This window comes from Rhipicephalus sanguineus, chromosome 10 (assembly GCF_013339695.2).
Source record: "Rhipicephalus sanguineus isolate Rsan-2018 chromosome 10, BIME_Rsan_1.4, whole genome shotgun sequence".
NCBI lineage: Eukaryota > Metazoa > Arthropoda > Arachnida > Ixodida > Ixodidae > Rhipicephalus > Rhipicephalus sanguineus.
In genome coordinates, this window is record NC_051185.1 from 130,326,141 (window position 1) to 130,343,955 (window position 17,815).

Below are 17,815 nucleotides of genomic sequence, written 5' to 3' on the forward strand. Positions count from 1 at the left end.
CCGGCGTAATTACAAAATACCCTTCCTTATCTGAAATTACCGGCCTGAGTTTCTTCTCGACAGAGTAATTAACCAAAGGCCGGATAGGATCAGAACACTTGAGATGCATATTAGAACCCTTGATGCTAGCAAAGCAGTCTGAAATGCAGTGGGAATGCTCTTCTTCAGGAACAAGTCTAGTGATTGTACGCGGCAACCTTAAAACGTCTATTGGTTTCAGGTTCGCCTTAAAACAGTATTTAGGACCTAAGGCAAGGGTTTTGCAGTGACTATCATCTAAGGCAGCTCCTCCAAGGACTAGCAAGTTATTTTGCGGTGAAACAGTAGAAATAGTCTTCCTCTTACATGGTTGTAGTTCTCGAAGTTTTAGCCTCCATATGAATTCCGCATGCTGGTTAGCTACCCTCATCCAGTCGGCGTACATCTGCTTCTGGCGGCGATCGTCACGCGAAGTCGAGCAACGGACCTTGAGGCATTCCTGGTAAAATCTCACTTGACGCCATGATTCCGCGGTCAATATGGCACATATCCTCCTGGCATGACCGGTAGATGGTTGCAGAAAGCCACACAAAAGTTGAACTTCAACTGGGCAAACTCTATCCTTAGAAAACCATGAAAAAGTTCTAGCACGGACCAAGCAAATAGCAATTAAAGAAGCCAAAGAGGCAGGATTGTTCAGATAAGTAGGAGAACACGGAAAAGGGCTCAGAGTACTAGAAATGAAGCTTAGAATAACAGAGAGCTGAGCTAGTTGGTAAGTATTCATTCTAAAAAGACAGGGCGTGCAAACAAGGACACAAGAAAGAAGTCAGGACACCACAAACGCCGACTAACAACTGAAGAGACGCACAACGGCTGAAAAGAAAGAAGGAACGAAAACTTATCTGCGCATGCCCATGCAACAGGCGAACCTATCAATCCGGCACGCGTGGCGGTCTACGTGGAAGATAACTGTTAAGGCATTTGATTTCATCTTTATGCAAGTTAATCGACGGTTGGCTCACGCAAGCGCTACCACTATTCTCGATATGCCATGCTTCAATCATCAGGCGCGTTTCTTCATTTTTATGACGGTACAACACTGCGCATTCATCGAATTTTGGCGTGCACTTACAATCTCGACAATGTAACGATAGGTTAGAAGGTGAGCCTCCTGTTAGCGATCTCTTATGTTCCAACAATCTCTGGTTAATGCATCGGCCCGTTTGTCCTACGTAGAAGCGGCCGCAGCTGAAAGGGACCTTATACACCACAATCGTACGGCAATCAGTGAATTTGTTGGTGTGTTTTACGAAACAAATATCGGTCCGCTTCTTTTCTTTTACTGGCTCAATCTTCCTCTGCACAGCGGCACAAATCTTACCTAGCTTATTGGCAGCCGTGAAAACAACATTAACGCCGTATCTACTTCCTACTTTCTTTAGCCTGTGAGATACGCAATGAATGTACGGTACACCTACGACACGTTTCTTCCTATCGCTTTCTGCAACCATGCTCGGACTTAACACAATAGACTTCTTTAAACGTTCAGCGACCGTGGCCACTGCATCACGAGGATACCCTACATCTAAAAGACGCGTAACCTGTGCGTTAAAGCTATCACTCATTTTGTGCTCACACGACTTGGTGAGGGCTGATTTAAGGCAAGACATGGCGATGCCGTTTTTTACAACCTTCGAGTGGTTTGACGAAAAATTTAACAGCGGTTTCGAAGATCTAGGAGAATACTGCCAGCACACGTGGTTCTTCTGGAACGTTAAGGAAATGTCTAGAAATCGCATTTTATTATTCTGAGGCACCTCCTTAGTAAAGCTCAGCCCACCTCCATTTAATTCAAATTTTTCGCTCACGGAAGTTACCACGTTTTCAAAGTCCTCACCACTACAAAAGATCAAGTAATCGTCCACATAACGAAAAACCTTAATAACCGAATTACCTAAGGCGCCTTCCAAAAGATTGTCAATCTTGCTAAGGTATAAATCACTAAGAACCGGAGCAACCTTAGAACCAATAGATATCCCTGATTTCTGCACATAAACGCCTTCCTTCCAACCTACAAGCGTCGACTTTAAATACATGGAAAGGATTTCTAGAAATGCCCCGGTGGAAACACCACAATTATCGGTGAAAACCGTCAGGTGCGCTTGTTCGTTAATACATTCATTAACACAATTTAACAAGTCCTCATGCGGCAAAGAATAATACAGGTCTTCAATATCCATGCTAAAAGCTTTACAACAGCCGGGGCTCTCCTCTGAGAGGAACTGAACTAGCGCCTGAGAATTACGCATACGAAAAGGGTCTGAAAAACTCAAAGAGGTTAAGCAGTTCTGCAAATAACTAGATACAGCGACTTGCCAGGTGCCTTGCTCTGAAACGATTGCTCGAAAGGGGATCTCGTTCTTATGTGTTTTGGCTGAAAAAAACAATTCTAAAATAAGTGATTTAGCCTTCTTGACATTACAAGCTATTCTCTCAAGATTATGTCTTAACAAAAGGTCGACAGCACGTTGCCTAACTACCGATGGCTTAAGTTTTACCGTCCTAAAATTCTTTTCTATGGCTGCTAATGCTTTTTCTGAGAACAAACTGTCCGGCATAATTACAAAATACCCTTCCTTATCTGAAATTACCGGCCTGAGTTTCTTCTCGACAGAGTAATTAACCAAAGGCCGGATAGGATCAGAACACTTGAGATGCATATTAGAACCCTTGATGCTAGCAAAGCAGTCTGAAATGCAGTGGGAATGCTCTTCTTCAGGAACAAGTCTAGTGATTGTACGCGGCAACCTTAAAACGTCTATTGGTTTCAGGTTCGCCTTAAAACAGTATTTAGGACCTAAGGCAAGGGTTTTGCAGTGACTGTCATCTAAGGCAGCTCCTCCAAGGACTAGCAAGTTATTTTGCGGTGAAACAATAGAAATAGTCTTCCTCTTACATGGTTGAAGTTCTCGAAGTTTTACCCTCCATATGAATTCCGCATGCTGGTTAGCTACCCTCATCCAGTCGGCGTACATCTGCTTCTGGCGGCGATCGTCACGCGAAGTCGAGCAACGGACCTTGAGGCATTCCTGGTAAAATCTCACTTGACGCCATGATTCCGCGGTCAATATGGCACATATCCTCCTGGCATGACCGGTAGATGGTTGCAGAAAGCCACACAAGGGGGTAAAACTTCGAGAACTTCAACCATGTAAGAGGAAGACTATTCCTACTGTTTCACCGCAAAATAACTTGCTAGTCCTTGGAGGAGCTGCCTTAAATGATAGTCACTGCAAAACCCTTGCCTTAGGTCCTAAATACTGTTTTAAGGCGAACCTGAAACCAATAAAGGTAGCGTGTATTAGCGCGGCACATAAAAGAAAGGGACAGGACACAGACGTAGAGATAGGTAGGCGCTAAGGTAGGCGCCTACCTATCTCTACGTCTGTGTCCTGTCCCTTTCTTTTATGTGCCGCGCTAATACACGCTACGTTCATGGATGACCAACTCGCCCGATCAGCAACCCTTCTCAAACCAATAGACGTTTTAAGTTTGCCGCGTACAATCACTAGACTTGTTCCTGAAGAAGAGCGTTCCCACTGCATTTCAGACTGCTTTGCTAGCATCAAGGGTTCTAATATGCATCTCAAGTGTTCTGATCCTATCCGGCCTTTGGTTAATTACTCTGTCGAGAAGAAACTCAGGCCGGTAATTTCAGATACGGAAGGGTATTTTGTAATTATGCCGGAGAGTTTGTTCTCAGAAAAAGCATTAGCAGCCATAGAAAAGAATTTTAGGACGGTAAAACTTAAGCCATCGGTAAATAGGCAACGTGCTGTCGACCTTTTGCTAAGACATAATCTTGAGAGAATAGCTTGTAGTGTCAAGAAGGCTAAATCACTTACTTTAGAATTGTTTTTTTCAGCCAAAACACATAAGAACGAGATCCCCTTTCGAGCAATCGTTTCAGAGCAAGGCACCTGGCAAGTCACTGTATCTAGTTATTTGCAGAAGTGCTTAACCTCTTTGAGTTTTTCAGACCCTTTTCGTATGCGTAATTCTCAGGCGCTAGTTCAGTTCCTCTCAGAGGAGAACCCCGGCTGTTTTAAAGCTTTTAGTATGGATATTGAAAACCTGTATTATTCTTTGCCGCATGAGGACTTGTTAAATTGTGTTAATGAATGTATTAACGAACAAGCGCACCTGACGGTTTTCACCGATAATTGTGGTGTTTCTACCGGGGCATTTCTAGAAATCCTTTCCATGTATTTAATGTCGACGCTTGTAGGTTGGAAGGAAGGCGTTTATGTGCTGAAATCAGGGATATGTATTGGTTCTAAGGTTGCTCCGGTTCTTAGTGATTTATACCTTAGCAAGATTGACAATCTTTTGGAAGGCGCCTTAGGTAATTCGGTTATTAAGGTTTTTCGTTATGTGGACGATTACTTGATCTTTTGTAGTGGTGAGGACTTTGAAAACGTGGCAACTTCCGTGAGCGAAAAATTTGAATTAAATGGAGGTGGGCTGAGCTTTACTAAAGAGGTGCCTCAGAATAATAGAATGCGATTTCTAGACATTTCCTTAATGTTCCAGAAGAACCACGTGTGCTGGCAGTATTCTCCTAGATCTTCGAAACCGCTGTTAAATTTTTCGTCGAAGCACTCGAAGGTTGTAAAAAACGGCATCGCCATGTCTTGCCTTAAATCAGCCCTCACCAAGTCGTGTGAGCACAAAATGAGTGATAGCTTTAACGCACAGGTTACGCGTCTTTTAGATGTAGGGTATCCTCGTGATGCAGCGGCCACGGTCGCTGAACGTTTAAAGAAGTCTATTGTGTTAAGTCCGAGCATGGTTGCAGAAAGTGATAGGAGGAAACGTGTCGTAGGTATACCGTACATTCATTGCGTATCTGACAGGCTAAAGAAAGTAGGAAGTAGATACGGTGTTAATGTTGTTTTCACGGCTGCCAATACGCTAGGTAAGATTTGTGCCGCTGTGCAGAGGAAGATTGAGCCAGTAAAAGAAAAGAAGCGGACCGATATTTGTTTCGTAAAACACACCAACAAATTCACTGATTGCCGTACGAGTGTGGTGTATAAGGTCCCTTTCAGCTGCGGCCGCTTCTACGTAGGACAAACGGGCCGATGCATTAACCAGAGATTGTTGGAACATAAGAGATCGCTAACAGGAGGCTCACCTTCTAATCTATCTTTGCATTGTCGAGATTGTAAGTGCACGCCAAAATTCGATGAATGCGCAGTGTTGTACCGTCATAGATATGAAGAAACGCGCCTGATGATTGAAGCATGGCATATCGAGAATAGCGGTAGCGCATGCGTGAGCCAACCGTCGATTAACTTGCATAAAGATGAAATCAAATGCCTTAACAGTTATCTTCCACGTAGACCGCCACGCGTGCCGGATTGATAGGTTCGCCTGTTGCATGGGCATGCGCAGATAAGTTTTCGTACCTTCTTTCTTTTCAGCCGTTGTGCGTCTCTTCAGTTGTTAGTCGGCGTTTGTGGTGTCCTGACTTCTTTCTTATGTCCTTGTTTGCACGCTCTGTCTTTTTAGAATGAATACTTACCAACTAGCTCAGCTCTCTGTTATTCCAAATGATTTGATCACTGCTTGCATCCAGACATCAAGGACATTCATGGGAAAACAGATGAGGACAGTTAACATCGTGCCCAATGAGCCAGGTCTACTGTGGAATTTTTTCCCTAGGTTTCGCCTGCTTCACACCATATTGTTGTTCACACCATGTTGATTGTTCCTTTGAATGTATGTACATATTTTCGAAGTTTTTTCCCACCCTGCCACGATCTTTCAAATGAAAGATTGCAGTATTTATAAATAAATAAATAAATAAATATTGCCAAGCTCTTAACATTTTCGCCAATAAATGCACCGAATGAATGCTTCATCTGTACTCCTAAGAAGTCTGTCAAAGCACTTTCGTTCTCATTAATAGTTTTTGTGAATATTGCGCTGAGTTAAAGGCTTTTTTAGTTTACTTAACACTTTAAGTGCCGATTAAATTACGGAAAATTGTTCGAAAATTGCCAAATTTTCTTGCGAAGTGAAATGCTTGAGTAGCATGTCCAAAACAGAAAAATACTTGTAAAAACATTTTACGGCCAATAAAAGCGCTTTATTCGTCATATTTCGCACCGCCACGTAATACCCAGGCCCGTAGCCAGGAATATTTTAGGGGGGGCTCACTGGCTGAAGGGCTTGAGGAACACCTATTTTCTTTATTTATTTTCGGTAAAACACCTGCGTTTATCAGAGTTTTGGGAGAGGGCGGTGCCTGAACCACTAGCCCTCCCCCCGCCACGTCTGTGGGCCTGGTGATACCCCATACCTGGGCCATTTTATGTGTGCTCTGAAAGACATTTCTGCAACTCCACAAAGTAAGGGTTCCATTTGACTTCCCGTGGAAAAAATGCACTATCCCTCGATAGTTCAATGCAAACTAGATGAGGATACCATATTGTGGTAGCGTTTAAAGCACGGCACTGCAGCATGTTCGTTTATAGTGTGCGGAAAACGAAAAGCGCGCATTTTGTCGTTTGGCGTGCACACTCATTCAATAAAAGTGCCAATCACGAAACCCGTGCTGTCATCTATGTTTTAAATAGCAAAACACCATTGGGCTCGTCAAAAGCCTCTTGGAACATTGCTGCAGAGCCCTGATGAGCACGGGAGGCAAAAAAGTGACGTTTGCTCATGACGAGCTCAGGTCGTCATAAGCGCTTAAGTGGCTAATCTGGAAGAAATCTAGAGTGAGATGTGTGCTGCACCCCATGAGAAATATATTGTACCAAAATGGCAAGCTTGGTGCATCTTCGTTTTTTTTTAAAGGAAAACAGCGCAAGAAAACCAAGATAAAAACGCCAGGCCTGCGCGGAAAGAGCAGCACAGTCACAGCGAAAGCTGGAAGAGCGGCGTTTCTAGAGCCCGCTTGGGGCTACAATACAAGTACACTAGAAAAGGTACCCACTACGCCATAAATCACAATTTTTGGGAAGTTGGGAAGCACCTACTAAGCAATTATTCGTCATTCTGCGGAAAAGCGAGGCACCAGCTACACGTCCGTAAGGCATTATGTGCACTTTGTTGACGCGACGACTGATGACAATGAAGAATTATGGCTCAGCCCTTTGTAATGGGTTGGAATCTTTAAACGGCCCACCAGTTACGTAATTTGCATTGGGTGACGCCCGGTCGCTATTTCCCTCTCCCGTCATGCTGTATAACATACGTTGATGTGGGAGAGAGACGGGGAGGGGGAGGCGACGAATTTTACTGAGATCCCGAGGAAGTGGATCATGCGCTTATGGGCTTCCTTGGCAACCAATACAAGTGCACTTGCGAGGAACCCACTACGCTATAAAGCATTGTAATTTTTGAGAAGTAGGGCAGCAGGCACTGTGCCATTTTTCGTCATTCTACGGAGAGCGTTGGTACCTGCTAAACGCATGCAGGCATTATGCGCACTTTGTTGATGCTGTCCCTGATGACGATGAGGAATTATGGCAGAGCCCTTTGTAATGGGTTGGAAGCATTCAACAACCTACTCGTTGCGCAATTCGCATTGTGTGACGCCTGGTTACAGAATTCGCGTTGTGCGACGCTTGGTGCTTATTTTAGTCTTCTACCACGCTATATTGCATATGCTAATGTGGTTCCTTCCCGACATGAAGCCTGTATAGGACCTTTTTGCAAAGCAGTTTCAAGCATGGGCATGGCTCAGAGGTTGAATACTGGGCTCCCTCGCAGAGGGCCCAAGTTCGAACCTCGTTCCATCCTGGAATTTTTTTCCTATTTCGTTTTTTTTTCTTGTTTCGAGCGATACTGGTTACGGACACCGGCGGCGGCGGCGGCGGACAACTACGGCGCGAAAAACTGCCCGTGAAATGATCTCATAACAGCTTTCGCTAAAAAACAGGGTGTATTCCCTCTATTTTTGTCTTCATTTTGTGTGCACTGTTTTCTTCCAGAAATGCACCCCTTGAGGTATGCGATTCTGGTTGTGGAAATGCTACTAAAATGCTAGCTCTTTTGTGAGGCAGTCAGAATTATAGTCTTAGCATTTAGGATGACTGCCAGTCGGGCATGTTGGTAAAGGTTCATGATGAAACAAGCGCAATGTGCACGGAGACTTACAAAGGACACAGGACGAAGCGCTCCGTCCTGTGTCCTTTCTAGGTCTCCGTGTATATTGCGCTTGTTCCATCATGTAGTCTTAGCATTTGGCCAAACATTTTTCGAACACTTTTTTTTATGGAAGCTGGCATTACGATAAATGTGAAAACTTGAAAACGGGTGTACCAGCAAATTTTTTTCTTTTGTGTACAGCACTACCCTCGCACAAGAAAAAGGCGTTACATACTGACTTTCAACTGTGGTGCATGTTGTGAGAAAGAACCCAAATAACTTGAAAGGGCTATGGTACTAGTTGCAGTGAGAATGCAGCAGTGGGCTAGTTGGACGTAATCACATTTGATGCTATCGTAAGTAGTTGTAGTTAATGACAGGAGGGGCTGACGTGCAAGTAATTGCTACGCTGTCGCATGCTCAGAGTTGGCCGTGCCTATTTCATTCACTATTGTTACGCCCACTGCGGCTGCAGCAGCAGCAGGTTATATTGGTCCTCTGCATTGTGCTTTTGAGCTATAATGTATTGCATTTTCATACTGCCACCTTGTGTTTGCAAAAAGGAGGTGGATCATTGTCATTAGCTACAGTCGAGAACATCATCATGATGGGAGAGAGTAGTACTTTTCCAGTTCAATTGTTCGAGCTTAAAATGTCTGCAATGAAGGAACATATTGAATGACTGCTGTGTTTCTGCCTCACCGAAGTGAGAGCAGATGGGCTTGCTCCTCTGGATTTGTGCCGGCTGGACACCCTTAATGCCCTTTGACCGATACACAGCACATATTGTTACATGCACAAGCAGGCCTGACCGCAGTTGTGACTGCAAATGTGTTCTTCCTTCTGCAGCTACCTTTATGCACAAGGCAAGCAAGTGTGGAAGAAGTGGAAGAAGCGTTACTTCGTGCTTGTCCAAGTGAGTCTGTCTGTGTTACAACAGTGCCTTCATCTGGATTTTGTTTAAAACGTTTTGACCCTTCCAGCAAATGACAGCTTTCAAATTCGCTGCAGAAGTGTTGTGTCTCCACAGCACTGATCAAACGACAAAAATTTACAGGAAAGACATCATCTGCAGCAGGGGGGTGTTGCATGGCATCTTACATATGAGGCACACGAATAATGTGCAACTACCTGTACAAGGGTGGAGGCTTCAGCCTCTCGGAAATCCATCGCAGTAGACATAAAGACAGGAAAGAACACTGCACGGTATTACCACACAGCATAATGCGCGCTGCAGCCATTTTATGTGCTTGTCACATGAGGGTGCGCGTGCAGGAGAAAGGGGGAAAAAGGCAAAAGAAAAAAAAAAGAATAAAACGAGGTGTTAATACAGCACACAAGTCAAAGTTAAATACTATCAAACAGAAAAAAAAACGGTATGACCCGTCCAGAAAGGTAATTTAACTGAGTGAGAGCAATGGAGGGAGAGCTGACACACCAAGTTGTGTGATGTGATCAGCTTCAATGATTTCGCATGTGAGCTGAAATTGATGCCTTGCCAACACATGTGTACTCATGAAAATGGGCACGTAGCCACAATCCCAGTGTACAGTACTCACGAATTGAAACGGGACAATTTAGGGCTAAGTAACGCACATACTTTTGTTTCGACCGTCTTCAGTTCGAGCCATATTGGCGTAGTTTTGACTCGAACGCATAGATCAGAACCAACATTATCTTTAGAGACCATATTTGTGCGACATGACGTGGTTATCTGGAGCGATAGCGCATACCATGCGTTATAATAAAAAATTGATGTCGCATTTGAATCCGTCAGTACTGTACACCCAGATGCTTATGTTATGTGGATTATGAAAGTTGTTCTGGTGCTCATTAAGGCACCTCCTAGACTACCCAACATATTTATCACACTTTTGCTATGCGGGCAGCGTGACCTGGACAGGGGATTTTAAGGAATGGACATACACTAGCGCTTACTGACAACTGGTTTTATTTCATTCACACATGTGGTTAATAAACACAAAGAAAAGAATCACATATTGTGACAGGGTGTCATTTGATGACACCATTTAAAAATTGCAATAGAGATCTGGCTGACCTTGCTCCACATGCATGTGGTAAGTTTCCACAGTCTCGTGATTGGCTTGGTTGCTGCTCTTATGCAGCATCTCTGTCCTACAAACATCGGTTCACAGTGGCATATTTTGCAATGCGCAGCCAGGTTTGCAACACTAGAGTTCATGACAGTGGCGTGGTGATTCCCAAGACGGACGTTAATACAGTGCCCCATCTAGCCGAAGTACATTTTACCACATGGCAATGGGGTAGCATACATAGTGAGCACGGCACGAACTGCTTCTTGTGCTTGATAGGTCGTCGCCAGACCCTACCCACTTGCTCCAGGTGTTACTCTCAGTTATGCAGAGGTCGTAGCTAGGCCCCAATTGCCACCCGTTGTACAGTCCTACCACCAGCCACTCCACGCAGCGCGTCCTCTGATGTGGATTGGGCCATTTACCGCGAACCTGTGGCGTACTTCAAACAACTGCCCTATATGCTTTGGCTGCGGCTACACCGGTCACATTGCACGTTACTGTAATTGAGTGCAGTCAGCTACCACCGCGTCATTCGTGACAAGCCGTCCGACCCGTCCATATTACGACCTACCTTCCGCTATGTCACCGACATACCACCACGCGCGAAATACCAGTCGTTCCCCGTTTCCATGCCATTGCTCATTATCGCTGATGCAGCCTTGTCCCATCATTCAGGAAGAGAAAAAAACGCCAGGCCTGCGCGGAAAGCTCAGCACAGACACAGCGAAAGCTCGAAGAGCGGCATTTCTAGAGCCCGTTGTAAACTCTCTTGTGGCTACTGTAAACTCTCTTGTGGCTAAGTACACTAGGAGCGTACCCATCATCATCATCATCATCATCATCATCAGCCTGTCTACGCCCACTGCAGGGCAAAGGCCTCTCCCATGTTCCGCCAATCAACCCGGTCCTGTGCTTTCTGTTGCCACGTTATACCTGCAAACTTCTTAATCTCATCTACCCACCTAATTTTCTGCCTTCCCCTCAGGCGTTTGCCCTCTCTTGGAATCCAGTCAGTTACCCTTAATGACCACCGGTTATCCTGCCGACGTGCTACGTGGCCGGCCCACATCCATTTCTTCTTCTTAATTTCAACTATGATATCCTTAACCCCCGTTTGTTCCCTGACCCACTCTGCTCTCTTCCTGTCTCTTAAGGTTACACCTATCATTTTCCTTTCCATCGCTCGCTGCGTCGTCCTCAATTTAAGTTGAACCCTCTTTGTAAGTCTCCAGGTTTCTGCTCCGTAGGTAAGTACCGGTAAGATGCAGCTGTTATATACCTTCCTCTTGAGAGATAGTGGTAGACTACTATTCATGATTTGATAATGCTTGCCAAATGAACCCCATCCCATCCTTATTCTTCTAGTTATTTCACTCTCATGGTTCGGCTCCGTGGTTACTACCTGTCCTAAGTAGACGTACTCCTTTACAACTTCCAGCGTCTCGCCACCTATCGCGAAGCGCTGTTCTCTGCCAAGATTGTTCCACATTACTTTAGTTTTATGCATATTAATTTTCAGACCTATTCTTCTACTTTCCGTATCCAGTTCAGTAATCATGAGCTGTAATTCGTCTCCCGCGTTACTCATCAATGCAATGTCATCAGCGAATCGCAGGTTACTGAGATATTCTCCATTAACTCTTATCCCTAATTCTTCCCAATCTAGGGCCCTGAAAACCTCCTGTAAACACGCGGTGAATAGCATTGGAGAGATCGTGTCTCCCTGTCGTACGCCCTTCTTTATTGGGATTCTGTCGCTTTCTTTATGAAGGACTATAGTGGCTGTGGATGCGCTGTAGATTTCTTCCATTATGTTTATATAGGCTTCGTCGATGCCCTGATTCCGCAGTGCTTGCATGACTGCTGATGTCTCCACCGAATCAAATGCCTTCTCGTAATCTATGAAGGCTATGTATAGGGGTTGGTTGTATTCCGCGCATTTCTCTATCACCTGATTGATAGTATGAATATGGTCTATTGTTGAGAAGCCTGTACGAAATCCTGCCTGGTCCCTTGGTTGATTAAACTCTAATGTCGTATTAAATCTATTAGCAATTACTTTTGTGAATAGCTTGTAGACAACGGACAGTAAGCTGATGGGCCTGTAATTTTTCAGGTCCTTGACGTCCCCTTTCTTATGGATCAAGATGATGTTGGCATTCTTCCAAGATTCTGGTATCCTCCCTGTCGAGAGACACTTCGTATACAGGGTGGCCAGTTTCTCTAACATAATCTCTCCACCGTCTTTCAACAGGTCTGATGTTACCTGATCCTCACCAGCGGCTTTGCCTCTTTGCATTCCATTTAGGGCTTTCTTTACTTCTCCTGTTAATACTGGTGGGATGTCAGATTCCTCTGGGATATTACTGCTTCTTACGTTATCATCCTGACTGTCTCGGCTGCTGTACAGATCTCTGTAGAACTCTTCCGCTACCTCAACTATTCTATCCATATTGGTTGTGACCTTGCCATCCTTGTCCCTTAATGCATACATCTGATTTTTGCCTATGCACAGTTTTGTCTTCGTAGCTTTGAGGCTTCTTCCGTTCTTTAGAGCATGCTCAATTCTCTCCATATTATACTTTCTTATGTCGGCTACTTTACGCCTCTTGATCAACTTCGAAAGCTCCGCCAGCTCTATTTTGTCTGTTGCATTTGAGGCTTTCATGGCTTGACGTTTCTTAATGAGGTTTTTCGTCTCATGGGATAGCTTACCAGTGTCCTGTCTAACGACTGTACCCCCGGCTTCCACTGCACACTCCTTAATGATACTAGTCAGATTATCATTCATTGCGTCAACGCTAAGGTCGGTTTCCTCGGTTAAAGCCGCGTACCTATTCTGAAGTGAAACTCTGAATTCCTGTACTTTCCCTCGCAGAGCTAGTTCATTAATCGGCTTCTTGCGTATCAGTTTCTGCCGTTCCTTCCTCACGTCTAGTTGAATTCTAGATCTTACCATTCTATGGTCACTGCATCGGATCTTGTTAACTACTTCCACATCCTGTATAATGCCCGGGTGGTCGCACATTATGAAGTCTATTTCATTTTTAGTTTCGCCATTAGGACTCCTCCAAGTCCACTTACGAGTAGTCCGTTTTCTGTAGAAGGTATTCAAGATCCGTAAATTATTGCGTTCTGCGAACTCTACTAGTAACTCCCCTCTGGCATTTCTGGAGCCGATGCCATATTCCCCAACTGCATGATCTCCAGCCTGCTTCTTGCCTACTTTTGCATTGAAGTCGCCCATCAGTACAGTATACTGTGTCCTTACCTTACTCAGTGCTGATTCTACGTCTTCGTAGAAGCGTTCAACCAGTTGATCATCGTGGCTGGATGTTGGCGCGTAGGCCTGTATCACCTTCATCCTGTACCTCTTATTAAACTTAATCACGATACATAACACCCTCTCATTAATGCTATAGTATTCCTCTATATTGCCAGCTATATTTTTATGAATAAGGAACCCCACTCCTAGTTCTCTTCTGTCAGCTAAGCCACGATAGCATAGGACGTGTCCGTTCTTCAGCACTGTATAAGCCTCCTGTGGCCTCCTAACCTCACTGAGCCCTATTACATCCCATTTAACACCCTCTAATTCCTCGAATAGTACAGCTAGACTCGCCTCACTAGATAAAGTTCTAGCGTTATATGTAGCCAAGTTCAGATTCCAATGACGGCCTGTCCGGACCCAGAGATTCTTAACACCCTCTGCTGCGTCGCAGGTCTGACCGCCGCCTTGGTCAGTTGCTTCGCAGCCGCTGGGGACTGAGGGCCGAGGGTTAATTGGTGTATTCATGTGGGAGGTAGTGGCCAAGTACTACACCAGGGTGGCCAATCCTGCTCTGGTGAGGGAGTGCATTGCTGGCTGTGGTCGCCAGTGAGGCTGCACCCCAGGCCTTTTTACACAATTCCATCATCACGCGGATTTTTTGTTTTTTTTTAATCCGGTTGGGAATTGTCCGGCACCGGGATTCGAACCACGGACCTCTTGCATGCGAAGCTGATGTTCTACCCACTACGCCATCGCTGCAACTCGAGCGTACCCACTACGCCACAAATCATAATTTTTGTGAAGTTGGGAAACACCCACCACGACATTACTCGTCATTCTGCGGAGAAGCGAGGTACCATCTCTAAGGCATTATGTGTACTTTGTTGATGCGAAGGTTGATGACGATGAAGAAGTGTGGCTGCTCCCTTTGTAATGGGACGGATGCTTTAAAGGACCCACTAGTTACGTAATTCGCATTGTGTGACGCCCGGTCGTTATTTCATTCTCCCACCACGCTTTATAACAAACGGTAACGTGAGAAAGAGATAGATAGAGGGAACTAATATTATTGAGACCCCGAGGAAATGGATCATGGGAGGCTTATGGGCTTCCTTGGCAACCAATAGAAGTGCACTTGCGAGGAACCCACTACGCTGTAAATCATCATAATTTGTGTGAAGTAGGGAAGCAGCCACTATGCAATTTTTCTTAATTCTGCGCAGAACCGTGGTACCTGCTAAACACGTGTAAGGCATTATGTGCCCTTTGTTGATGGTATGGCTGATGACGATGAAGAATTATGGCAGAGCCCTTTGTAATGGGTTGGAAGCATTCGACAACCCACTCGTTGCGCAATTTGCATTGTGTAGACAATGCCCCCTGCTCAGTACCTAACATTGTTGTTTCTTCCATCGACGTTCACACCATTGCTACCGAACAGCGCAAGGATAAATGGATCGCCTCGCTGATAGACTTGCTCACTGATCCGTCGGCAACCCCAACCACTCGCGCGTTGCGTCGTCAAGCGCACCATTTCGCTATTCGTGACGACCTACTGCACCGACGCAGTTACAACGCCGACGGCCGCCAGTGGCTACTTGTGATACCCCGCAGTCTGCATTCTGAAATATGCGAGTCCTTCCACTCTGATCCGCAATGCGCGCACTCTGGGGTATCCAAAACTTACCACCGCATTCGACAACGATACTTCTGGCGAGGTTATATGTTGGGCGAGTTGGTTTCTAGCTTCCATATTTCACAGCGCAAGACGACAACACAGTGAGGAACACAAGACACACGGAGCGCTGACTGACAACTGATATTTTATTGAAACCAGCCAGTCTTTTATACCACTGGTGGCGAGGAGAAACGGGCAAGGTACATGCGCGGAAGGGTCATTAGTGCCGGGAGAAAACAGACATGCGTCAAACTTCACAGTCAAGATATTTGATTTCTTTTTGGGACAATGCTACTGAGGATGCGCTTATACACTTATCTTGCAACTTCGCTATCACATGTGCCTCCTGTATTTCTCTTGTTAGAGCATCACGATGCTTGCCTATTACTTTGCTGTCTCTGTACATCGGTTCACATGGTTCGCCGTCATTCTCGTCAGATCGACAACCTCTGCAGTGTTTGGCAACGTGACCACAAGTGGCCACGCGTGCGACATTGTCATGGTGCTCTTTTAGTCTTTGGTTTATGCATCGTCCAGTTTGTCCCACATACTCTTTCCCACACGAAAACGGCAGGGAATAAATTACACCTTTCTTGCACTCGACAAACTGCTTGACATGCCTGACAGTACATCCACGTGATTCTTCATTCCTACGGTTAACCTTTTTGCACATGCCAGCCAATTTTTTGGGAGCCGAGAAGACGACTTCCATTCCCGCGCGTTTTCCAATTCTCTTGAGGTTGTGTGATACCTGATGGAGGTAGGGCATGGCAACAACTTTTTTTCTTTTTTCTCTCAGTTGGAATGGCTCGCTGCCATCTCGAGTTCTAAGGCTATGCTTCAGTTTCTGTGCAACAGCGACCATAAGCTCGGAAGGGTAGCCAGCCTTCGTGAGCTTATGGTCGCTGCCTACCCTTCCGAGCTTATGGTCGATCCCACAAATTGAGATAACATTCTGCGTTTCGTCACCTACGCCTATAATACCACCCCTCAAAGCACAACTGGTTTTTCACCCTTCTTATTCTACGGAAGGCACCCGTTGCACATGGGAATATGGGAGTATCGACACGATACTCCCATACTAACCGGATTCATCTGAGTGTGCGCCTATTTCTGACACAGCCAGGCTTGCGGACGAGCGTCGCGAGCTTGCAAAGACCTTTGCAACGCATGAACAAGAGCGGCAGAAGAGCATTCGCGGTGGCACCACCACTTCTGAGCCCATGTTCCTCCCTGGAGCGCTCGTATGGCTCTCGGTCCCTGCCACTGCAACTGGCCTCTCTTTAAAATACTGCCGAAATACGAAGGCCCTTACCGTCTCATCGAGCGCACACCCCCGGTCAGCTGCCTGATCGAACTCATCGAACCATCTTCGGTCATGCGCCGTCGAGGGCGCGACATTGTCAACGTGGAACACCGCGAGGCCTACTATGACCCGCTCATAATGACGAGCTGTTAGGTAATTACCTGGGGTAATTGTAGCGAAGCCTTGGAGATGAGTAATGGGTTGCGCTCTCTATAGCCTTCTAGTGGGTCGTCCTCTATGGCTCTTCCCGCTCGCGCTGTGAGTCTGTGTTTTGCCTTGACTGTCGCAATTAAGCATCGTCGCCGTGAAATACACACCTCAACAATAGAAATATCTCATGCGAGTCACAAATTTCAGAAAAAGCGTCCTTACTGGATCGCAATTACTGATAACTCGTATTTGAAGGTACAAGATCAAAAGACGTGTCGCACCGATTATGTGAGATATTGGTGTTAAAGAGCATTTACACCATGATCGGAGAAGCTAATTTTACGCCCGCAGACTCATGAGTCAACTCACTCAGGCTCACTCATACTCAGATCAGGCCGTGAATCTGAGTGAGTCCAGGAAAATGCTATTATGGTGATTTTTAGTCTCGGTGAGTCCGATTGAGAAAAAGTTTAGTGTCCAAGTGAGTCCAGTTGAGGAAAATATTGGTGAGTCTGAGTTTGAGTGAGGCCTTAGAGCAGAATATATTTTTTGAGTGAGTCTAAGTAAGCTCTAATTTTTTTGCCGACCTGTGAATGCGACGCTGGCGAAAAGTTCTCGTCGCAGCCCGTCCAATGTTATAGAAGTGTTTGTCACTGGTGTCCGCACATCTGGACGGGAGCCACCGTGTGTGTTATGGACACAAAACTTAGCCGCTTACTTCGGAAAGTCACGGCGCCCCTTTCCTGACTGTCTCTACGCACAGCCAGTGCCCAGGATATTCATCCCTTAGCATCTTGCACTGCTCGTGTCGACATTCAGGACGTTGTGTACGCCATCGAATTCACCATCATGTCTCCTTGTTCTCGCGATGTCATCCTCGGCTGGGACTTTCTGTCACCCCGCAGTGCTGTTATCGATTGTGCACCATAGGCCCAAAATATAACTATCACCACTCTTAGATTTGAGAACCACCACCAAGACTCCGTCCCATCCCAGGAAACTGATTGTCAAAGCCGACACTCGCGTTCCTCCAAACGCGTCAATGGTCGTGCCTATGTACTGCAATGGCATCTCTGACGCAATACTTTCGCTGTTTGACCTCTCTCTCATGCGGAGGGGCCTGGTGCTACCTTTTGTAGCCGTGGACATCACAAAGGGTACTAGCGCAATTTTTGTTTGGAGCCTTTTTCCACACCCTGCCATGCTGC

The 17,815-nt window shown here is 45.6% G+C and overlaps 1 protein-coding gene across 3 annotated transcripts in view; it reads left to right on the plus strand.

The window, feature by feature from the left end:
• LOC119372450 (calcium-dependent secretion activator) overlaps positions 1-17,815 on the plus strand; it is a 1,123,203-nt gene that overhangs the window by 244,653 nt on the left and 860,735 nt on the right. For all 3 annotated transcript variants that reach the window (XM_049419575.1, XM_049419577.1, XM_049419576.1), the window contains exon 9: positions 8,995-9,061. In XM_049419575.1, coding sequence (XP_049275532.1) covers positions 8,995-9,061 — 67 coding nt within the window. The remainder of the gene's footprint in view (positions 1-8,994; positions 9,062-17,815) is intronic.